Source organism: Ochotona princeps, chromosome 17, assembly GCF_030435755.1.
Source record: "Ochotona princeps isolate mOchPri1 chromosome 17, mOchPri1.hap1, whole genome shotgun sequence".
NCBI lineage: Eukaryota > Metazoa > Chordata > Mammalia > Lagomorpha > Ochotonidae > Ochotona > Ochotona princeps.
Window position 1 is genome coordinate 38,116,845 of NC_080848.1, and position 24,557 is coordinate 38,141,401.

The following is a 24,557-nucleotide window of genomic DNA, read 5'->3' on the forward strand; positions in this document are numbered from 1 at the left end:
ATTAGGGAAAGCCGGTGATTAGCGATGGTTATCGTGGTAATTAAAATTCCCTGGGAACAGCCTGGCTGATATTCCCCGTGCTTGCAGCCTCACCACCCGTGAGCTGCAACCACAATGTAGAATGCGGAGGACAGGGCAGCGCCAGAAGCACCTGCCAGCAATGCGGCCGCCCTGAGGGCCCCTTCTCGGTAAATGGCATCTCCAAGGCGACTGTGTGGCCAGCCTCATCACAGCAGTGTGGGGCTGTGTCAGATGGGGGTTTACTCTCACGCAGGCCTTTTCCCACGCTCTTCCCAGGGACAAGGTGGAAATGGGCGATGCCTAGCCAAAAGGGATGGGTCCAGATGCACAAGGAAGTCATGTGATTGTTGGGAAGATCCTGTCAAACGGCCTGCAGGGTGGGGGTGGGTGGCCGAACAAGAGAAGGTCAGGGCTGTGCACAGACTGGCATGGGGGAAGGGCTTAGAGCTCGGCCCAGCTGGGCCCAAGCTCCTTGCCACCCTAGGCCGGCGCACCCACATGGAAGGCATTTTCCAGAGTACTGACCGTGCGTGTGTGTGCATCTGCATGGCACAGCTGCCACCCTGGGGGTACACCTGTGCACTCCATCTGCCTGACGCAGGGACTCACTGGCCATTCTGGGCGGCAGGGCCAGCCATCCTGCTTTCAACCTGGGCTCCAGTGCCAGTGGGAGAGAAACACAGACTAGAGGATCCAGACAGGGAACTCAGCTGGGATGGTGGGTCCTGTGGTCTGCTGTGGCCACACCCACCACACTCCGGGGAGACCCGCAGCCTGGCAGGCCTGGAGAGGGGGGGTGGTCCTGCTGCTGGGGTGATCTGGGTAAGGTGAGGGGGCTGAATACCCCACCGACTGGGACACTAGCAGTGTCGTCTTCCCAAGCATATGTTCTGATTTGCACTGTTAAGTGGAAGGGATAGAGGTGTACTGTTACATCAAGAGGAGAGACTGAAGCATGGGGCCCAGGGTCTGGTGTGCGGGAGATGAGGGAGGAGGGAGGAAGAGGAGCAGGGAGCACTTCACTGAACTAACCCTCTACCGGCAGCTGGAGATGGCCTGGTCGTTGGTTCCCTGCCACCTACGTGGGAGACCTAGGTCAAGTTCCTGGCTCCTGTCTTCAGCTTGCACAGCCCCCACCATTGCAGGCATTTGAATAATGAACCATCAGATGGGAGCTCACTCTCTCTCTCTCTCATTAAGAAAAGAGGCACAATCCAAAGGTAGCAGCCCAGATGTCCACTGATGGGTGAACATACAACAAAATGTGGTCTCTACCCACAGTGGAACATATTTTAGCCCCCAAAGGAAAGTTCTGGTACATGTTGCAGCACAGACGAAATTTGAAGGCAAAACTTTGCTAAGTGAAATAAGGGTCACCAAGGGCATCTGCAGAGTTTTTGGAAGTAAGTGTCATGGAAAAACTGCATGGATATCAGGAATGGTGTATACCAAAATAAACCTATCTTTTGACGGCATGTTCCTGTGAAGTACCTAGAAGTCAAGACCGCAGTGGAGCGGATCCTATGAGGTACTGCCAAGTCACATAGAACAGGTCACACCTGCACGTTCCTATTTCCCAAGGGGAGAAAAAAAATCCATAGAAAATCCATTGTGTGGCTGCCCAGGCATGTGAGAATGCCCACCCCTGTGCCAAGCAGGGCTGTGTTGGGAGTGACCCGAGGTTTCTTTAACATTTTTTTTAATCGTCCTGATTTTGTCTGCTGTGAGTGTGTTGCTCAGGGGGAAAAAAAGCAGACAAAACAGTTACCACAGCAGGGCTGAAGCTTAGGGGGCAGTGGTGGGGCCCCCACCCCAATGATGTCCCGGGCTCCAGCTCACAGAGGACAGGAGCTGGCATACCCAGGGCAGGGCTGAGACTGCGTGGAGCCTGGGTACCTCGTCTGATCTCTCAGACCTAGCACCAGGTCACCATTCAACCACAGTTCCGTGAGCGGCTGCTTTGTATCTGTAGGCTGCTGGAGTGAGGTTTGGGGACCTCCAGGGCTGAGTGGAGGCCAGTAGATGGTACCCTGGTTTGGGGCAAGGTGGCTGAACCTGTTGGAACCTCAGCCTTCCCATCTGGAAAGTGGGGACCATAGCAGACCCTCTGAAAGAACCATTGTCACTGTGCCTCTGGGGGCGAGGAAAGAATGAATGCCGTGACACGTGACTGTCGTGACACGTGACAGTCCTGACCCATTGGCTGCTGCTATCACAAAGTATCGGAGACAGGGTCATTGACTGGGAACAGAATTGACTTAGCTCCCAGTACCTGAGGCTGGGAAGTCCCAAAGCTGTGATGCCTGCCTTGCGCAGCAAGGAGTGAGTGGGTTGGCTGGGTCCTCTCTTCCCGTACCTGCCAAGCACCTGATGCTGTCCTGGGGCCCCACCCCTGCACCCCATGGAATCCTCATTCCCTGCCAGAGGCCCCACTGTGCATGTGAACTTGAGGGTTGAGTTGCTCTGGGAACATTGGTGGGGACAAACACTCAGACCACGCTGTTCCCATTTGTCCTGGAGGAGGCAGTGCTGACCCATGTCTCATCTGCTGAGCAGCTAATCCGCACCTGGCCTTGGGGCTGTGAGCATTCTAGGTTCCCACCTTGTTCCCGCTCTTCCTTGTATCCCTGGATACCTAAGCTGAGCTGGGGGGCGGGAGGCTACCTCCTCTTTGAAAAGGTGTCACCATTCCTTCCCACCTCCACCTCCCCACCACACAGCACAGAACATGTCACCTCCATGGGACTCCTTGCAGTTTAGTGCCCTTGTGTCAGCCTCCCTGAGTTTTCATGGGGGGAGGATTTCTCTGGTGGGACCATCCTCTTTGCACCTGCTGTATAGTTTGTCTCCCCCGAGAAACCCTCAGGGAAGAGCTTGTGCAGCCGGCCTGGCTCCTCCCTAAGCTCCCTGTGGCTCTGCCCTAGCTTCTGGGGCACACAGGCCCCATGCCTAGAGTATTCCGACTTTCTCAGCAGCTTCTCTGGACAGCTTCCCCACCAGCCTCAGAGAAATCACATGGCTCACTCAAGGCCACTCAGTGGACACAGACAGAAGCTGCTGCTGCCTTCTGTAGGAGGGCAGCACAGAGGGGTCTTGGGTCTGCCGGGCTGAGCCAGGTCCAGAGGGACTCACCAAGACCCCAGGGGGCTGCATGCTCTACACTTGGAGCCCCTTCTGCCCCATCAGCCCTGCCCAGGGCAAGGGTGGGTGTCCTCAACCTCCTGGGGTCTGCTCAGACTTGAAGGTGCCTTCTCACTAGTTCCCCACCCTGAAGTCATCTCTTTCAAGGGATGGATGAATGTCTATGCCTGCTTGGGCTCTGAGAATCCCCAGGGATCTGTAGGGGTCAAGGAGGGTGATCCTGGGGTGCCAAGGGCCTTGGCAGAACCAAGGCCAAGAAGAGGCTAGAGGAGCCTGTTGGCCAGGAGCTGGGCAGTGAGACTTCAGCCAGCAGCCCTATGGCCACTTCCAAGCCCTCTCCTAAGGGGGATGACAAACGTGAGCGAGTGGGAAGGGGGGTGGCCTGGTGGAAGGGGTTAGAGCAGCTGAGAAGCCGGGGCCGTGGTCCTTGGTGCCTGGTGGATGCCTGGTGGGTGCCAGGTGGGCTCCCTAAGGGTGTTTGGGCTGAGCTGTCCCATCTGCAGCTTCAGGCCTGGGCCACTAAACGGGTGCAGATGAGGTAAGGCATAGTCGTGGAAACGCCACAGTGCCCTGTGCCTGCTCCTGGGCTTTGCAACACCTGTGGTTTTAGGAGAGGATCAGGGATGGGCAGGGATGGATGTTGAGGGCTCTGAGACTCCAAGTCAAGGTGCTCAGAGATGGCAGTGGCGGGCAGTTTGCATCACCGTTTCCCATTGGGTAGCATGCTTTGCAGCAGGGACAGGAGAGGAAGGGGCTGCCGTTAAAGCACTGTGAGCACATGGGATGCACGCCTCACTTTCCAGCCCCTGTGAGGTCCTTGGTCAGGAGGTGTAGCTGGACCCCATCCCCACATCCAGCTCTGTGGCCCATCTCCCCTGATAGAGAGAGGACAGAATGGGACCTGTAACAAGGGGAGACACATTTGGTTACATAGCTCTCGGGGCAGGAGAAGCATGGGGCTGTGCTCTGAACAGGTCTCTCCCCCACTCAGGTCTGGAAGAGGTCAGGGGCCTGGTTCTACAAAGGGCTACCCAAATACATCTTGCCTCTGAAGACCCCTGGCCGGGCGGATGACCCCCACTTCCGCCCTCTGCCTGTGGAGCCTGTGGAGCCAGTGGAGCCAGAGCCTGGAAGTACGGAGAACCCCCGCGTCTACACATGGGCCCGAGGGAGAGGTAAGATTGCATGCTGTCGCTCCTGGAACACCCCTGACGTCACTGTCGGCTGCAGGCATGGCCATCAGGACCCCAACGTGGGGCTATGTCTGCCAGCCCTGGGCCCTGTACCACGTGCCTTGGCTTCCCCCACACTGGCCGCAGGACAGGGAGGGCTTCTGGGTTCCCTGGGCATGGCTGTGCTGGTGGGTGTGGCTGGTGATACAGGTGACCACAGTACTTGGTGCCTTCGCTGGCCCTTGCTGTGTGTGTGTGTGTGTGTGCACGCGCGTGTGTTTGTTCCAAGATCTCAGCCTCAGTGCAGCTTCAGGGGGTGAGGTGGGTGGTCCAGGCTGGTATGAGCTCTGAGAACTGGGGTGGATGTCCTCCACTGGTGGGTGGCTAGCCCTTGCCCTCAGTTGGATGGTGGGGAATTCCTTCAGCCCAAGAGGGGCTCATGAGGCCATCGACTGAGCAGTTCCTTCTGAGAATGGCCTTCTTGCTGGGGTTCCCAAAGGTTCGTGGTCATGTGTTTTATGAAAAACTTGGGCATGTGCCCTGTATCTTTTGAGCTAAAGTAAACTCAGTAATCCCATTGTGGATGCATTCTGGAGCGCCCTGCTGGACCTGGCAGGTGGCTTGCCAATAGCCGCATCCCTCTGACATCTGGCTGCCTTTATGTCATTTGCTGCTTCTCTTAGTACAAAGGCAATGCATGTTCATTATAAGAATGGGAAATTGTCCAACAGTGCACTTCAGGGGGTCCAACAGACCACCCCTCCCCCCGACAGCACAGGCCCTGCCCCTTGCTGTCCATCCTCAGCAGTTGACCCTGACTCCTGCAGCTCATCTGCCCATGCTGTCGGGGTCACGGAGCTGCTGCTGGGGGTGGGCAGGGCAGAGAGAGATTGACAGTGAGGAGAGCCCACCCTGCTTAGACACCAGCCCATGGTGGGCACTGTGGGCTGGCCAGTCCCTGGTGGCAACCAGCAGTTTGTTGGGGAGGTGACTGCCATCTACACTGTCCCCTATCCACCCTCAAAGCTGGGACTTTGTTCTCCAAGAGCCCTGCCAGCACTGTGTGTCCCTCAGACTCGGGGAGGAGGTCACTGTGGCTGGGAAACAAGCAGGGGCTGCTAGTGGTGGTAACATGCATGGCTTCCAGAGGGGAGAGGGGAGGCCTGAGGCCTGGGTGGGCAGCTGCAGCCCTGCCCCAGCCCACGAAGCTGTCACTGCCCCGACAGCTCCAGGTCAGCACAAACATGTGCACATGCTTGCAGGCACAAACGGACAGGCAGACATGTACACACATGTGCTCACAGGTGGGCTGGCACGTGTGCATGCATACACATGAATAGATACAGGCAGGCAGTCTCTTCACTATGCCCTTGGCCCTGTCATTTTGTGGCGGTGAGACCATACCACAGAACATTTGGAATAGGGATTATTTGTTAACCTGGTTTGAGTTGAGGTTGGATTGCAAGGAGGCCCTGTCCTATAAACTTGACCTCGCTCTGAGGGTAGATGTGGTGATAGTAGCAGGAGTGGGCAGGACTAACCTTGGGAGTGACCAGGGCCATGGGTGGAAGTGGCAGGTGACACAGACAAGCTCTATCTCAAGGGAACCACCACCAAGGCTACAGAGAACAGAGGCGTGCCTGTCCCTGCGCAGCCATGCTGGCCACATGCTCATCTTAAAAATCAACCAATTAATTGGTTTGTTTAATTGAGAGATGGAGTATGTGACTGACACAATTTCCATCTGCAAGTTCACTTAACCAGGCCAGGCCAAGCTGAGAGCCAGAAACTCGTGGCTGGTACCCATGCACCTGCTGACCCCAAAGGGTGCATATCAGATTGAAGCTGGGATCGCAAGTGGAGTCGGGACTCATATTCATCCACTGTGGTGTGGGACATGGACATCCCCCATGGTGTCCATGCAGATGGGCAGCTCACACAAAGCTGAATACTAGCCCGGCTTAGCTACCAGGCCAGCAGCACCACATGGACAGGGTACAGGAGAGTGGCATGGAACCAGTGTGCATACACACACACACACACGCACACAGTACAGGACAGAAAAATTTGGAGAGGCTTACCTAGTCAGCAGCCTCTTCTAGGGCCAGGGTCTGCTGGGTGTACCCCTAGGGTTGCCTAGGAGGCTGTTGGCACCACCCTGTTCCCTTGAGATACCCCCACCTTGGCCCTGCCACCAACATGGAACGTTTCTCTTTTCTTGTCCCTCTCACTGTGCTCTTGGGCGCTGCACCTGCTGCTCCCAGCAACTCCTGCCAGCCCAGCCCCAAGTGTTCTGTGTGTGCTGAGAGCTTAACAATCCAGAACAGCCAAATGAGCGTGTCGTTGCTGCTGAGGTGCCTCCTTTCCTCCCTCCTCAAAACTCTCTGATAATTTGTAATTACCTAAGAAAACATGATGCATTTTAGCACAGAAAATGAGCACTGCATGAGAAGTGAAGCTCTGTCCCACTTGCCAACTTCTCCTCTACAAACACTTGCAGCTGGGCTCGGGAACAGGGGCATGTGTGGAGTTTCTCTGCCTGCTCTGCCACTGCAAGTTGGAGTGTCACAAGGCGAGTGTGCCTCTAGACCCGAGGATGGGGAGTTACCACCTCCCCGCAGTGGCGGTGGACATGTCTGCAGTGAGATGCATTTTGTAGGGTTACTTGTTTGTTTGTTTATTTGAAAGGCAGGGTTACAGAAACAGGAGAAGAGACAAAGAGAGAGATCTTATGTCTGCTGGTTCACTCCCCAAATGGCTGCAACAGCCAGGACTGGGCAAGGCCAAAGCCAGGTGCCAGGAGCTTCTTCCAGTTCTCCCACATGGGTGCAGGGGCCCAAGTAGTTGGGTCATCTTTTGCTGACATGTCTTCTGGGGCATAACTTAATGTTCCTTCACAATGCACCTCCTTCTGTGAGGTAGGTTTCCGGAGGGTGATTATGGTTGTGTATGTGTATATGTGTGTGAATTTTAAGATTAGTGAAAGAAGGAAGAGAACAGAGACAGTCACTCCCCAGATGACCGCCATGGCTGAGGGTGGGCCAGGCTAAAGCTAGGAGCCCAGAACGTCATCTGGGCCTTCCATGTGGATTGCAGGAACCCAGGCACTTGGGCTATCACATGCTGCTTTCCCAGGTGCCTGACGGGGAGCTGAATCAAAAGTGAAACAGGGCCCGGCAGCATGGCCTAGTGGCTAAAGTCCTCACCTTGAACGCCCCGGGATCCCATATGGGCGCCGGTTCTAATCCCAGAAGCTCCACTTCCCATCCAGCTCCCTGCTTGTGGCCTGGGAAAGCAGTCGAGGACGGCCCAAAGCGTTGGGACCTTGCACCTGTGTGGGAGACCTGGAGGAGGTTTCAGGTTCCTGGCTTCGGATCGGTGCAGCACCGGCCGTTGCGGCTCACTTGGGGAGTGAATCATCGGACGGAAGATCTTCCTCTCTGTCTCTCCTCCTCTCTGTATATCTAACTTTGTAATAAAATAAATAAATCTTTTTTAAAAAAGAAGAAGTGGAACAGCCTATACTTAAGACCAGTGCTCTGATAAGTGATGCCAACATTACAAGTGGCCGCTTAACCTACTGACCCCACAACACCAGTCCCACATGTTCTGAATTTCAGTAGATGATGCCAGGCTGTACTCAAAACAAGTGCAGTTGCTCATGCCAGCAAGGCTGCCCATGCCGACTGTGTCAGTGAGTCCTAGAATTCTGGTCGGGATACTGGACAGAGCCCGCACACAAGTGTCTCTCCCTGCATTGATTATCCACTGATGATTTCACTTCCCTCCTTTAAAACTAATCTGTTCAGATCCCCTGCTCATTTCTTAGAATCACTATCTGTGTCTAGACTTCTTGGTGTCCCTTGGGCACACTAGATGGGCTGAAGGCATCTTTCTCCTTCTTTCCACTCTCCACTGGTTTGATTTTAATCCTGGTTGTCATATCTCTGGCCATTCAAGCAGGTTCTTTTTTCCATGAAGTCAGGTGTATCTTCTTTTGCTTCTAAGTTGCCTGTCTTGCTTTGGCATGTCTTCCTCACCCCAAAATGCCTCCCCCCCAAAATTCTGCTAAATAAGAAAGTTCAATTAAAATGAGAGTAAAGGGCCCAGTGCTGTAGACTAGTGGCTGAAGTCCTTGTCTTGCATACACTGAAATCCCATATAGGCACCAGTTCGTGTCCTAGCTGCTCCACTTCAAACCCAGCTCCCTGCTTGTGGCCTGGGAAAGCAGTTGAGGACGGCCCAAACCCTTGGGATCCTGCACCCAGTGGGAGACCTGGAAGAAACTCCTGGCTCCTGGCTTCAGTTATGCTCAGTTCCGGTCACTGCGGCCACTTGGGGAGTGAACCCAGCGAACAGATCTTTCTCTGTGTATCTCTTCTCTGTGTATCTGCCTTTCCAATAGCAATAATTAATAATAATAAAGATGAGAGTAAAAAGAAACCATCAATAGTAAAAACTGCCAAAAGGAAAAAATTCTAGCAGCAAGCACCATCCTGATAAAGCTCTGACTCCAGATACAGGTCAGGACTGCCCCTCCCCCACAGCAGCTCCACTCAGCAATGGTTTGGGGGTTTGTTCTGGTTTGGGTTTTGATTTTTTTGTTTGTAACAGTGTGATAAGGCTAAGAAAGGAAGCTCACCTTAATATTGGAAGAAAAGCAAAGAAATCCTCATTTATAGATGATGTGATTGAATCCCAAGAAAACATCACAGATCCTGCTCAAAGCAGGATTCCCAGGAAAATGTAGGAACTGACACAGCACAAGATAAATCGATTTGAAGATGTCAGGCTCTATCCTGGCTGACTGCAAGAGGAAACAGAAAATTCCATGTTTAATCACAACAGAAATCAGGGAATGCCTGGAACAGAGTTGAAGAACTATAGGAACAACGTGCGAACAAGAGCACACGTGGTGCCGTCCTAGCTGGTCCTGGCAGCTGCAAAGCGAAATCCCACGCGTGGCTCATGCTCACCACAGCGGAACTTCCTTCTCTCCCTGACTGCAGGCCGGAGGTGCAAGGGAAGCCTGGCAGGGTGGCGCTGGTGAGGTCAGTTCCCTGGCCGTGTGCACAGGAGAGGACCGGCTTCCTTAGAGACCCCCTCACCCTGTGGAGCAGCGGTGGGGTATCAGAGCCTCCACATGGAGCTCTGCGGGGATAGCATTCCACTGTCCATGGTGCCAGCAAACAGCAAAAATCAGACAGTCCAGAAAGGCAGGAGAAAATCCAGCTCTTCCCAAACCAGGGAGCATACCAATCTTTCAAAAGATTCTTGGAAAATGGAATTAAAAAGATAATATGTTACAGAAAACATCAACATACATGCATATTTTTTCACAGTATGAATTTTCATAAACTCTTTGAAGACCCTACAATATGCCTGGATTTCAAGATTTGGGGGTACCAAACCATATTTTTTTTTAAAGAGAGAGAGAGAAACAAGGACAAAGAGAGGTGCCATCTGCTACACTGCCTCCAGATGCCCTCGTTAGCTGCGGCAGAACAAGTCAGAGCCAGAAGCCAGGAACCTAACCCAGGTCTCCCACAAGGACAGCAGGAACACATGTGCTTGAGCCATCCCCTGCTGCTGCCAGGGTGTGCTGGAATTAGGAGTGGAGCTGGGACCTGAACCTAATATGAGATGTGGGGGTCCCAACCAGCAACTTAACTACTAAATGCCCACCCCTAAACTTATCTGTAAAAAAAAAAAAAATCTTAAAAGGCAGAGTTACAGAGGGAGAGAGAGAGAGATCTTCCATCCACTGGTTCACTACCCAAGCAGTCTCAATAGCCAGGGTTGAGTCAGGCCAAGGCTTGGAGCCATCAGTTCCATCCAGGTCTCCTATGCGGGTGGCAGGCCCCAAACACTTGGATCATTCTCTGCTGCCTTCTCAGGCCGTGAGCAGGGAGCTGAATCGAAAGAGGAATAGCCAGGACTCAAGTTAACACCCATATGGGAAGCCAGCATTGCAGGCAACACCAGCTCTTCAACTTACCTTTTGATACCATTTTCCACAAACTTTCTGAAGCATTGTCACAGTTGCTGTGAGATACATTTGAAAGAAATGAATGAGATGATATGTTTGAAATTCCGCAAGGGTGCAGATGTACAAAGCAATCATAGTCGCTAGCCAGAGGACAGAAACCACCCAGGATGTCCGGCAGCTGCAGGGACAAACAGCCTCACACAGCGGGACAGCGTGCAGCCGGAAAGGGAAGGCCTGGCTGGGGCATGTTGGTCCGTGGATGGTCTTGACATTTCACTGAGCAAAAATAGCCGGACATAGAGGCCTCCTGCTGACCAGTTCCATGTGGGCACAGTGTGCAGATGGCCAAGTCCATGAAGGCATGGGGCAGGGGACAGACAGAAGGGAAGACTGCTGACAGGTGTGGGGTTTTCTTTGGAGGTGATGGAGGTATCCTGCAGCTAGGTAATGCTGAGACCTACCCAGCCTCAGAACTGCCCTGCAAGTTGCTGGATGTGAAGGGCGGGTCTTACTGGATGTGAGTTAGATGTCAGTTTAAAAATGCATAAGGAAGTTGAAGAAGAGCTTATTTATTATGGAATGAATCGATAGGAAAGTAGAGCACCATAGTCAGAATAGCTCCGAGAACCTATAGGACAAACAGCTCTTCATTTTAATGGGCAAGCAGCAGAATTATTTAATAACTGGAGCTGCTATAATTAGATTTCAGTCCCCTTCTGTGCCTATCCAGAAGCACATTACAGATAAAGATCTAAGTGGCAATAATCACCATAAAGTGTCACGGGAGGGGTAGAAAGCTGCGCTTTCCTGCCTGTGGCCTCCAGGAGAGCTGGTGACAGCTCTGGTAACATCACTGCCTGTGACTTAGCTGACACCTAGGACAGGTGGGCCTGTTTCCTGAGGTCACTCTCATCTTCCTCCCTCCGGATCCTAGGTGTTGCTGTTGGTCAAGGGTTTGCCTGCAGACTCAGTTGCAGGCCCGGGAATGCCTGGTGTCTGGGGTGAGGAGTGGGGTGCAGCACGGCCTGAGTCCCTGCAGGCAGTGGGCCCCAGGGTTGGACTGGGCAACATCTGCAGAGTGGAGCGCATGCACATCGCTGTTCCACATTTATTCAGCTACCCATCAGCCTCTGCTCCCCTGCGACATTAGCAGAACTGAGGGCTCTTGAACCACATCCCCTTAGGAGCAAGGCCCACCCCATTACAGGTTTCTTTCCTTCGAGCTGGATTCCCACCCTGGGTCTGTGCCCAGAGGTGTGCTGGGATGGGGGTCAGGAGCTGCCTTGTCAACCTGGCACATTTGGAAATGAGAGGTTCCATTGGTTGCTTTTTTTTTTTCTTTCTTTCCTGATCTAGGAAGCTTAGGGTAAGGCAACTGTAGCTTTGGTCCAACATCCGTCTCAGCAACATCAGGACAGAGATGTCACAGTTCTTGGTCTTTCTCTCATGGTCACAAGATGGTAGCGACAGCTCCTGCTATTGATGTAAAGAAAAGGAGAACATGTATAAGGAGTCTGGAAGCCAATCATTTGGTTTCTGCAGGCTTCCTGATAGCAACAGGCCAGCGCTGGACCAGCCCTCCAGGGACATCCACTGTCCTGGGCGTCACACCAGTTTTGCAGCAGAGCCACAGAATGACCTTTTCTGTCAGACAGCATTGCATGCAAGGGTTGTTCTAGGGCTTGATGCTTCTCTGTCCCCCAGTGCCCAGGACACTGAGCAGGATGTGGCTGATCTGCAGCCGCCTCTATGTGTGCAGAAGTGGCATGGCCCTGGGCTCACTTCATAGCATGTGTGTCTTTCCTTTCCTGTGGGCAAGCATTTCCGTGGCTCCCTCCTGTGTATGACAGGAACTGAAAGACCAGACTCCTAGTGGATCATGACTTTGCCATACCTGCCACTCCCTGGGAGACTGTGGCTGGCCAGCAGGCCCAGAGCCTATTGCTTCATCACTGCCTGTGACTTAGCTGGCTTTTGGGGGCTCCCCACTTGGTCTTCCACCATAGACCCTGAAGAGCCCTGATCACAGATCCCCCTACCTGTGTCTTAGAGATGGCCAAAGTCAGGAGGCCCCGGGCTGGGGTGCAGATACATGCAGCTGCCTTGAGCTTCCTGCGCTAGGAGGCCATTGCCTGAGGCCTAAGCCTCCATTCTTCCCCACCCCCACTAGCAGTCCCTATTACCAGGGTCAGCACCCCCTTACCTGCTGCCTTGAACCATCATAATTCCCTGGGCCCCTTCAAGCTCCAAGTGAAAACAGGACCTCAGGGTTTCAGCTGTGCTCCAGGTCACCTTCCTGGTTCAGAAGATCTTAACTTTCTTTAAAATCCTCAACTCTTCTCCTGGCTGCAGCCAAGAAGAAGCAACCTTAAGGCTGCTCTTCCCCTTGAGCAGGCTGGTTGGTCTCAGCTGCAGAGGCCCCACAGGGCTGCCCTTGCAGTCAGATCCATGCCCCACCCCCCAAAGCCTATCCATCTTCTTCCTCCACTACCACCACCCTACCACCCCAGGAGAAGCCAGGTCATCCCATCCTGCACTGGCCTCACCAGAGTGCTCTGACTCATGGCCATGATCCTATTTGGCACTGACAGGGCAGCTATGGGCAGCGGAACTGACTCGTGATGGATGAGGAGGGGCACCTCTGCTCCAGGTCATGTAGCTTCCGGGCTGAGCCAAGAGGGCCCAGCCTTTTGCACCCCAGCCCACACGGTTCCCGGAGAATGTGCGGTGAAGAAAGCCTTTGCCCAGAGGACTACCCTCACTCTGGTTTTTCCCCTTCCAACGTACCCTGGGGATGAATAGGGGGCTGGGGACTAGAACAGAGCCCATCAGGGCTGGCTGGAGCAGGAGTCTTGCTGGCTTTAGTGGGAGGGTCACGCGGAGCTGCAGCGGCAGTCACAGCTGCTTGTGCCTGGGGCTGCTATGTTCCCTCCCAGTGCCGACTCAGCAGCCTGGACTTCAGGCTCAGCACCTGCTCCCAGACCCTCCCCCATGCTCGGGATGGGATCTTTCTCTCTCTCTTCCCTGGCGTCCTCTCACTCAGAGTCAGTGTAACTGATGGCAAGGCCACTTAGGTCTACTTTCCCCAACAGAGCTGGGACAGGACAGGGGCCAGGAGCCACCCAAACATGGAACGGTGAATTTGTACCCAAGTGGGGCAAGGGGTGTCCTTTTGCCGGCAGGGGCCAGGTATTACAGTGGAGATGTGGAGATCCTGTGGATAGAAAACAGGCTGGGCTCACTGTGCATCCAGTTGGATCCCGTCCCACCCCAGGGCCTGGACAAGGACAGGGCCATGCATGCCCAGGCCAGGGACTAGGAAAGCCATGCAGCCCTCCTGGGCTCCAAGCCCCAGACCTCTGTCTCGTTAGCACCAAGCCGCAGCCGCCTGAGTTAATAAGCGGTTGCGTGGCGGCCGTTTCTCCATCAAACGCATATGCTGTTTCCTGGCTTCTTAACACAGCAAGCTATTTATACCAGGAGAGCCATTCATTCTTAATGAGCCGCAGTTGTGGATTGTAGAATGTTTTATTTTCAGACAGGATCACTCACTGCCCAGAGCCAGCTGTCGCCTGGCCACCTTCCTCCTGTCCCTTCCTCCTGTCCTAGCCAGAGAGCATCCAGGGGCCCGGCTACCTCCCTACATCCCAGCATCGGTCACAGCAGCTGGTGCTGACTGCCCACAGCCCCTGGAGCAATCCCGTGTGTGTGGGTAGAGGACACTGCCCGCCCTCAGAGGCCCTGACACTTGCCTGTGAGATGGACCCAAGTGGGTTTGTCACAGCTCGATCTGGTTTGTGTCGCTTGTCCACTTTTGGGGGTTGTGGAGAATTCTCGTTTTGTTTAGAATATTCTGGTTTCTTATTGAAAAACCACCAAGGTTGGCTGGTACGGGCCCTCGGGGTTGAAGTAGGATTCCTCCCCTCATGCCAGGCTAGTGCTATTTGTTTAGTTGCAGTACACACCCCTCCATGTTGGCATGCCCTGAGTGTTTCCTTTTCCAGGTCCCCACAGCAAGAGCAGGTGGAAGGGTAGACCAGTAGGGACGCCTATTGCAGCAGAAGTGAGCCTGCCTCTGGATAGACAAAGGATTTCCACCCACTTGGCTTTGCTCTGTTCCTGACCCCAGACCCTAGACCCTGGCCCATGGCGCCTATGCACCTCCACAGCCTCAGCAGAGAGGGCTCAGAGGAGCAGCCCTGACCAGGCTCCTGTTTGAGTGGGACTCAGGGTCGGCCTTGGTGTTAGGAGTCCCTTCTCACTGGCTTCTCCTGAGCAGGGCATAAGGGCTGGAACGTAAGATCCCTTTGTTCTTGCCTTCATATCTTATTTTCTTGTTTTTGGTTTTGGTTTTGGTTTTTGGTTTTTGGTTTGTGTTTTTGTTTTATAGATTGAATTATCTGAAACACAGATTCACAAAAAGAGAGGGAGTGAAACCTCCACCCACTTGTTGATTCCCCAAATAATCTCAATGTCTGGGGCTGGGCCAGGCCAAAACCAGGAAGCCAGGAGCCTCGCCCAGGTCTCCCACATGGGTGCAGGAGCCCAAGAGTCCTTGGAAGTTGGAAGCGAAGCATCCAAAGCTTGAACAGGGATGCTGGTTGTCACAAATGGTGGCTTAAGGTGCGCCACAAGACCAGCCCCGTTGCTGCTTGCTGTTCCCGCTGCCGGGGAATAGAACTTGAGTGAGGAAGCTTAGGCATGAGTGAAGGCTCTCCTCTCGCTCCTGGGGAGACCGGCCCTATCTCTGCGAAGCATGCACATGTGTTCCAGGCGTATCCTGTACCGCGGGCTTGGGATAAACCCTCACCCACTAAGTGCTTGTGAATCGACCAAGTCTTCCTCGCAAAGTCCTGTCCCGGGTTAATTATCCCCTTCCTGTGTCCGTTCATTTTGCACCCTACATGGGCACTCTCACCCTAGGGAGCTAGAAGAGTGTCTTAAATAGTGATAATAGAAGTTGCCAGACATGCTTGTGGCCTGGGAAAGCTGTAGAGGATGGCCCAAAGCCTTGGAACCCTACACCTATGTGGGAGACCTGGAAGAAGCTCCTGTCTTTGGGTCGGCTCAGTTCCAGTGTTGAGATTGCTTAGAGAGAGAATCCGAGGACGAAGATTTTAATCTCTATATCTCTTTTTCTCTGTAAATTTGTCTTTCCAATAAAGAAAAGTAAGTGGTTTTTTTAAAAAAAAAAAAAAAAGTTGCCAGACACGCGTAGAGACACATGGGGCAGGGAAGGGCCTGCTTCACACGGAGCCCGGGGCCGTCTGCACCATCTCTGTCCCAACACAGGTTTCCAAAGTGGAGTTGTGCAGCCTGGGTCAGGAACCTGAGCGAGGGGCTGGTGCAGCCACAGAGGACTAAGCTGCTGTTTGCAACACAGGCATCCCTTATGGGTGCCAGTTTGTGTCCCAGCTGCCTGCTTGTGGCCTAGGAAAGCAGCAGATCTCCCTGCACCCATATGGGAGATCCAGAAGAAGCTCCTGCCTCTTAGCTTCAATCAGCTCAGCTCTGACTATTTCATTCATTTGAAAAGTGAACCAGCTGATGGAAGATCTCTCTTCTTCTTTCTTCCTCTCTTTGTTAACGCTGCATTTCAAATAAATAATTTTTTCATATGGGGCTAATGCATTGGCTCAACTAGCTCATCCTCTGTCTCCAAGAGCTGGGATCCCATGTGGGCACCAGCTCTTGTTCTGGTTGTTCCACTTCCCATCCACCTCCTTGCCTGTGGCCTGGAAAAGCAGTCAAGGATGGCCCAAAGCCTTGGGTCCCTGCACACACGTAGGAGACCCGAAAAAGCTCCTGGCTTCTGGCTTTGGATTGGCTCAGCTCCAGACAATTGTGACCACTGGGGATTGAACCAGCAAATGGAAGATCTTTCTCTCTGTGTCTCCTTCTCTCTGTAAATCTGCTTTTCCAATAAAAAAGAAATAATTTAAAAAAAAAACATAACAAAATAAAGATTATCTGTTGCTATTTGAAAGTCATAGTTACAGAGGAGAGCAAGAGAGAAGAGACAGCCTCCATCCACAGGTTCACATCCCAAATGGCTACAATGTCTGAAACTAAGCTGGGCTGGAGCCAGGAGCCAGGAGCTTCCTCCTGATCTCTCATGTGTCCTTGGGCCATCCATGCTATCCTAGGCCATTAGCAGGGAACTGGATGGGAAGTGGAGCAGCTGTGATTCGAACCAGTGGGGTTCTGGCATTGTAGATGGAAGCTTAGCCCACTGCACTACATCACCAGCCGCCAATCCCAAAATTTCTTTCATTTTTCTTAATTTTAAAGGCAGAGGCAAGGGGCAGAGTGGGTACTGCATGGTTTCCCATGCCTCCCATGAGACCTGCTGGGAGAAATGCAGACAAGTGCTCAGCTGTGGCCTCCTGTGGCTGCTGTTCCAACTGGCTCCGTTTGCTGCCTGGGTTGTGTGAGTAAAGGGACAGATTTGGGCCTCGGTGCCGAGTGGTAGAGAAAGCAGCCAGTGCTGTAGGTCGCAGAGTCGCAGCTCCAGGCTGTGTGGTTTGGATTCATTGTCATCCACTGTCTCCTGTGTCTGTGAGCCCCAAGGAGGGGGTCTGTTTACACAGGTGGTGAATGAGTTAGCAGCCCTGGAAACCCTGGGCTCTCTGCTCGGCCTGGGCTGCCCACTGATGCCTCCTCAGACGCCACAGCCTTTCCCAGCCCTCCCGGGGACTCCTGTGGCCATGTGGCCAGGGTGGTCAGAGTGGTAACCAGTAAAGAGCATCAACCCACCCATGTCTCCAGCTCCAGGCTCTGTTAGGAACACCATCCCCTGGTGTTCAGGCTGGGCCTTGGGGTCATATCCCTGCTGTCCAGACCCTGGAAGAAGCTTCAGAGCCAAAGGAAAAGCTTGCATCTTCTCCCCCTCCATCTCCCACAGGAGCAGGCTCAGTGTGAGCAGTACTGTCCCCCAGGGCCCATATCCAGTGTCCATGGCAACCAGTCTTCGCTGCCCCTCCCCCCTCCCCACTCAGCATCCCCTTGCTTGCTGGGCCAAGGCCACTGGCAGCAGCTGCCCAGAGTCCCTCGACATCCCTCCCAGGGCAGGCTGGGACGGGCACCATCCTGCCTGGAGGAAAGCCCAGCCCTTCTGTGGACGGAAGTGGCTAAGGGGCTCCCACGGCCAGCACCTTGTTGAACACCTTGAGGTGCTACTGGCTGTGCAGTGCTGGGCCCCCCACCCCACTCCAAGATACCCCGAGGCCCTACAGGAGCTCAGACAGCGACAAACACATGGCCATGAGCATGGTGAGAAATGGTACAGTTGGAGAAACTGAGGCAATGCCTGGCAGCGCCCAAACTGGGAGAAGAGTCAGCCTGGGCCGAGGGGACGTCCACAGAGACCTCTGTGAATAGGTTGCTAAGGGCGTAAATCGGATTCTGACTTTAGGTGGTACAGATGGGTGGCCCTTTTTATTGGAAAGGCAGACTTACAGAGAGAAGGAGAGACAGAGAAAAAGATCTTCCGTTCCACTGGCTCACTCCCCCTTGGCCACAATGGCCAGAGCTGAGCTGATCTGAAGAAAGGAAGCCTCTTGCTGGTCTCCCATGCGGGTGCAGGGTCTCAAGGCCTTGGGCCATCTCATTTGCTTTCCCAGGCCACAAGCAGGGAACTGGAAGGGACATGGAGCAGCCAGGACACAAACTGGTGCCTATCTGGATCCTGGTACATGCGAGGTGAGGATTTAGCCACTGGACCATCACGCTGAGTCCAGGCCAGGATATGGCCTTGTCGACTAGAAGAGCATTTCACTCTCCCTGGCTTTACTCCTCTTGGAGTTGGTTTTGTCTCCATCTTCTAGATGAGAAGACTGAGGTTCAGGAGGGCTAAAGCAGTTGTTGCCAGCAACAGGGAAGTCTGTCTCCCATACCATGACCTGCAGGTCAGCCATGAAGGGGTCCCCGGCAAAGTACAGGGGGTGCACTGCCTGGAGGGCCAGGCGTCCCGCAGGAGCAGTACATGGGAAGTATGGTGGAGGAGCCATGATCCTGGCCGTGGGCAGGTCTGGCTTCCAACCCCTGACTCTGTGTGGCCACAGGGGCCAGCCCGGGCTCTCGCCTTCCTGTGACAAGCCACTGGGACACCATCCCTGCTGCCATGTTCCCTCAGAAGAAGTCGCCGCCACTCCCTGGGTGACTGGCCCAGCCACTGGACATGGTGAACCCTAGGGGTCAGCCTAGCACCCGTTCTCACGCCTCTCACTGGACACTCTGTGTCACTTCTGAATGCTCCCAGCCCCTCCTCCTGCCCATTTCAGAGGTGAGACCCCTGAGCACACAGGGAAGAAAAGATGCTGGCCCCTCAGCCTGGAAGTGGCCACCAGGGGACACACCCAAGCATGTCTGATTCAGAGCAGCTCCTCTTCACACCACCCTGCTCCCAAGGCAGAGCCCCAGCCCTGTGTGCAGGTGATAGTGGTCCCCTCGGGAACAACTCGGCTGCCATGTAGCCTGGTGGCCCGGGAAGGCTAATTAACAATGTCTGTGCATTCTCCAGGGCCTTATCATTCTCTCCTTTACTTTAAAAAAAAAATTTTTTTTGTTTTTAGTGTGTAAAATTTTCCACCATCTGCTTTGCCTTGGCTGAATGTTCGCTGAAAATATCTCTCTTCCTCTTTGATGCTGTAATTTCTAGAGGCTCTGAGAGTCTTCCAGCAGAGCAGCCGTGGCTCACCAGCTGCCTGCTGCGCCTCTGCCAGGCAGGACCCTGGTCAGTAGTCCAGAGGGGCGTTTCCCCACCTCTGCACCAGGGAGAGGCGTTGGGTGGGAGAGGTTCCCAAGAGTTGCTTCGCAGGATTCACCTGACATGGCAGCTGGATCAGCCTGGAGAGATGCTCCAGGTTCCAGAAGCGGGAGTCAGCATTGTCGTTAAGTGTTGCTTGTGGTACTGGTAGCCATTATGAGCACCAGTTAGTTCAAGTCCCAAATGCTCCACTTCCAGTCCAGCTCTGCTAATGCTCATGGGAAAACAGTGAAAGATGCCCAAGAACTTGGGTCCCTGCCACCCACATAGGAGACCTGGATGGAGATTTGGGCTCCTGGGTTCAGCCTGGCCCAAACCAAGCATTGTGGGGGATGAACCAGCAAATGGAAGTCAACCTCTCTTTTTATCAAATAGATTTTTTTTTTAACGCTAGGGAGAGTTGGGGCATTGTAATGCAGCCCCATCTCTTAAGAACACTGGGTGGAGTCCCAGCTGCTCTACTTCCCATCCAGCTCCCTGCTTGTGGCTTGAGAAAGCAACAGAGGATGGCCCAAACTCCATCCTAGTCTCACCTGAGAGACTAGATGGAGTTCCAGGCTCCTGGCTTTGGTTTAATGCAACCACAGCCATTGAGGCCATTGAGTAAACCAATGGATAGAAAATCTGTCTTTCTTTCTGTAACTCTGCTTTACAAATCAATAAATAGGGGTTCTCATTGTGGCACTGCAGGCTAGGCTCCACTTGCAATGTTAGCATCCATATGGGTGCTGGTTTGAGTCCTACTCTACTTCCAGTCCAGCTATCTGCTAATGGCCTGAGAAAGCAGCAGGTGCTAACCCAAGGCCTTGGGGTCCTGCACCCGCATGGGAGACCCAGAAGAAGCTCTGGGTTCCTGGCTTCAACCTGACCCAGCCCTAGTCATTGCAGCCATTTGGGGAGTATACCAGCAGCTAGATCTCTCTTTCTCTCTCTCTCTTTCTTTCTCTTCCCCTGCCTTCATCCCTCCCTCCTTCCCTCCCTCCCTCCCTCCTCCTCTCTAACTTTGTCTTTTAGTCAATCAATACAAATATTTTAGAAGAAGTGGTGGCCAAGTAGGCCTGGGAGCAGCTCTTCCAGGCCCCAACACAGCCCCGTAGGACCCTGCAGCCATATCCCACTGATGCCTGGACCATCCCAGGTAGGCCACGGCCACGGGGCAGCAGCTGTCCTTTGAAGCAGTCAGGAAAGACTCAGCAAAAAGGATCATTCCTCCCCCCGCTTCCCCCCACCCCCAGCTTCATGCACCTAAAACTCTGGGTTTCCATGGTGACAGATTGCAAATCCATCCAAGAGTGAGAGCCGGGCAGGGGGAGAAGAAGCTAGCTTGTCCCCAGAGATTAGAGAGAGGCTGGCACGGGGCCAAGTGCCTGGCAGAAGAGGGCAGCCCTGCGGAGATGTGATGGCAAGGTCTCTGGGTGCTGCAGCTCCCACCAGGGGTCAGGGAGCTCAAGCCACAATGGAGGGAGAGCAGCGGGAGGAGACTCCCTCAGTCCGCCCTCACACCCGGGTCCACCCATTCCACCTAATGTGTTCTTCTCTGGAAGGCTACGAGGACAGTCCCCTGGGGTTTTCCCATCTCCAACCCGGAAAATAAGGCGTGGGCAGAATACAAGCGCTCCTCGCAGAGCCATCCCAGACTCAGGCTTCAGGGAGTTAAAGGAAAGGAAAAAAAAAAAAGAAGAAGACACCAGCCTGCAGGCACACAAGCTGCCGTGTGGAGGGTGGAGGAGTACGGCCTAAAAGCTTGGCTGACAGACCCAGAAGTTTCAGGGCGGCAGCCACATGGCACCTTAGCCAGGGTTTGGGCTTTATGACGACATGTTGGGTGAGGAAGAAGCAGTGACTGCCTCCACAGCTGGAAGAAGCTGTGACTGCGATTGAAGGGGCCTCTCAGGGTGTCCCTTTCCCTGGGACAGATGTGCCGAACCTGGGCACGGGCTGTTGTTGCCATACTGTGATTCTTGTTTTCCAGGGGAAGGGGAGGTTGCGTTAGGAATGGGACCTGGGGCTGTGCCAGGCAGGCCACATGCCCCCATCCCTGGCCATGACTTCTGCGGCCTGTAACCAGAGACAGAGGACAAGCCCGCTGCCTGCTCCCAGGGCAGATCTCTTGTTTCCCTCCGTCTACCTCCCACCCCCACCCCCACCCCATCCAGCGAGGCACCCTGGGGCACTGAGCGGGCTGGCAGCCTCACCTCACCTCTGGATGCCATCAACACCCTGGAGTTCCTGTGTGATGTGGTTCGTGTGTGCCAGCCCCACGAGGCGAGATACACAAATCAGGGTCACACAGTCGCCTGTGAACAGTCCTGCCCAAGCCACAGGAAAGCTGGCATGAAGTTGCTGTCCCACCACAGCCATTGTAAGCCAGCCACCTGGCCGCTCTGGGGCCACCAGCTCTGGTTCCCCCTTTCTACTCCAGGGTCTGGAGGTGTCCCTGCCACCAGCCGCCTCCTCCCCCTTTGTCTAGGGACCCACAGGTTGGTGTTTAGTCAGCCAGGGATGAGTCAAAGCCACGTAAGCGCTCGTCCCGCTGACGCCACAGGGACCGGCCTTGCAGAAGGGTCACGGCCAAGGCCACTGAGTCAGGACCCACAGAGCAGCCATGGAGTGCATCGGGGGGCTCAGGCACCTGCCAAGGGGGCACCCAGGTCACAGCCTCCCCTCACCCCTGCCTCTTCAGAGCTCATCATAAAAAACCTCATCACAAAAAGGCTCCTTGTGGCAGGCAGGGCTGATGGAAGCCTGTGGTGGGCAGTGACAGGCAGCACAGACAACGGTGGCCACCCTGGTGCTGGGTCTCCAGGGAGGGGACCCCTGTGGCCTCATTCCTGGGTGGCATTTGGTTCCTGTCTGCCCAAGGATCCTCATGGCCTGATTGGGAAACAGATGAGTGGGCAGAGAGCAGACCGCAGTGGGTGCGGGGTGTACCGAACCTTCCGCCAGCCAGGGCCTGGACACTGGGGAAGGCTTCTCAGAAGAGGTGATGATCAGGTGAGATAAGTAAGGGGATTGGGTGGGACTAGAGAAGGAGACAGAGGGCAGGTTTTGGCTCTGCAGGAGATGTGGGGGAGAGGGGACTCACTGGGGTTGCTGGCTGAGCAGAGGAAGAAGTGGCAGGGGCCACGATGGGGAGGAGGATTGTCAGCACAGATGTCCCAGTTAGGAATTGAGGCCTTGAACCGAGCAAGGCCAGCGACAGCAATGACAGTAACAGTAGTGAGGAGGCAGCTGATGCAGGACCATGTAGGTGGTGACATTGGCAAGACCCGAGGTACACAGTCATCGTTGGACCTCCATGAAATACCTGCTGTGTCCCGGCTGCCGACTCCAGAAGCACGGAGTCAGTCCCAGCCTCTTGGGCGCTTGGTTCTGTGACCTGTGACCGAACCCATCTCCCAAGCTGAAAAATGTCCTAACTCGAAAGGATTATCTAGAAGGCTCTAGATCTGGATGGAAGTTCCCCTTTCCCCTGCCCGGTTGCTAGATGAGCTTGAATGCAGACAGGACCCAGGAGACAGAACCTATCAGCCACACTGGTAGAGAACGGTTTGGTTTTCTGTCTCCTTTCCCACCAGATGGGTACCTACGGCTTAGGGCTGCTGAAGGAATCAAGCGAGAGGGTGCTTGCTAAGTACCTAGCATATGTCAGGTGCAAAGAGCTCAGTCCTTCCTAATGCCTTCCCGCCGCCACCATCAGCATTCTGTATTCCCTACAGAAGACCCCAGACCCCGTGCCTCCAGGCCCCACCCGTGCAGCAGACACCTGCCAGCCACTGCCTGATCCCTGCCTTCCCCGGGAAGCCGGCCCTGTGGTTCTCATCCTGTCACTTAACCAGATGTTACAGAAATTGATGAGAAGAGCCAGAGCTGTTTCATTAAAACCAAGACTTCAGGAAGCCTTAACAGGACAGACTTGCTTAGCAGAATCTGTGGGATTCGCCGTGGGCGGGACGGCTGGAAAAACAGGAGGAAGGAGCGGAAAACAGACAGGATCTGCGGTCAGGCCACAGTGCTCCTCGTCTCATGCTGAATCAGGTGGTGCCAGGCAGGCACAGCCCCACGCATGAGGCTGTGTAGGCTGTGCAGTTCAGCAAGGGATATAGGCTTCCATGCTCGTGGATACTACAGAGCAGCTGAAGGGTGGTGTGGTCTAAGCTGTATGATCCATTAGTCCAGAGACAGTGGGAACCTACGGCTAGAGCACGCTCCCTGGCCCTGCCCTGGCCCTGCTCTGGCCCTGTGTCCCCATGGCTCAACTTCAGCTGTCAGTTTTGCGTTACTGGCACACAGTACATGGGGCAGGGAAGTTTAGATAGGAAGGAGGCTTGCATTCTGGAATGGGTAGCTCAAGGCTGAGCAGCTACACCTGGCAAGGGGCTCCTGCTGGGCCATCATGCAGTGGGGGCATCTTGCGGCATGAGTATGCACCCGAAAGGGGCCAGACGCCAAGGCTGACCCTGCTGAGCAGCAACCCGCTCTCTACCCCGAGCTGGTTTCTTGGGAAACCCGTGACTGTAGCCAGGGAGGGCTGTACCCCGATGCTGCTGAGGGGGAGAAGGAAGCCCCTGCCTGAGTTTCTGCAGAGACCAGCTCCAGCCAAGTGTTAGTGCTGATGAACCGGGATGAGAGCCCAGACCTGCCGTCTCCCCGTGGTGTCCGAGGGGTTAGGAGAATGGACATTGGAGGCAGTCCATCTTGTGCAAATGCCTTGGTTTTCTCACCTGTGAAATGGGCTAATGCCATTTGCTGCCTCACAGGTCCTGCAGGGCACTACCCACTGCCCTGAGGCATGGCCTGGTACCTGCCTCAGAGACCTCTGCCTGCACAGCATTTAACAGCTTTTGCCCTGGTGAGAAGGCCCTGGTCTGCCTCTGGGAGAATGGGCCATGGCCAGGGGCTGGAGGAGACCCAGGGTTGAGCCCTCCTTGCTGGTGCCCAAGGCCCAGCTGCCTCTGCCCGTGACTCAACCTCCCTGGCAGAAGAGAGCATCCAGGCCAGGGTGTTGTTTCTCCAGCCGTGGGCGGAAGGGCCTGCTCTGTCCGGCTGCATCCCTGACACCTGCTGGCACTGGCTGGGATGGTGACTTCCTGTGCCGATGTCTGTCTCTTCCAGTGGTCTCCAGCGACAGTGACAGTGATTCCGAAGACATCAGTTCCTCCAGCCAGGAGGGCAGATTCCCACGCCCTGGGGTCAAGGACTTGAAAGGAGACAGCCCTGGAGGGAAATCAGGTGGGTGAGCCAGCCTTCCTGGGCTTCATCAGCCTCCCCAGGGAGTGGCCGAGCTCAGGGAGGAGGAAGGAGCCCAAGCCTGGGACTAGCTAGGCTGGTGGGCAGCCCATGTGAAGGGCGTGAAGGTGGAGACCCAGCAGGGCCACCGTGCCCTCAGCCTGCTCACCAGGGTCTCATCCAGGCTCACCTGTGAGCAGCTCCCAGCAGCTTCCAACCTTGGGAGAGCTGTGAGAAT

The 24,557-nt window shown here is 54.6% G+C and overlaps 1 protein-coding gene across 2 annotated transcripts in view; it reads left to right on the forward strand.

Annotated features, from left to right (window-relative positions):
• RPH3AL (rabphilin 3A like (without C2 domains)) overlaps positions 1–24,557 on the forward strand; it is a 107,328-nt gene that overhangs the window by 79,076 nt on the left and 3,695 nt on the right. For both annotated transcript variants that reach the window (XM_058675814.1, XM_004594034.2), the window contains exons 6-7: positions 4,154–4,337; positions 24,206–24,322. In XM_058675814.1, coding sequence (XP_058531797.1) covers positions 4,154–4,337; positions 24,206–24,322 — 301 coding nt within the window. The remainder of the gene's footprint in view (positions 1–4,153; positions 4,338–24,205; positions 24,323–24,557) is intronic.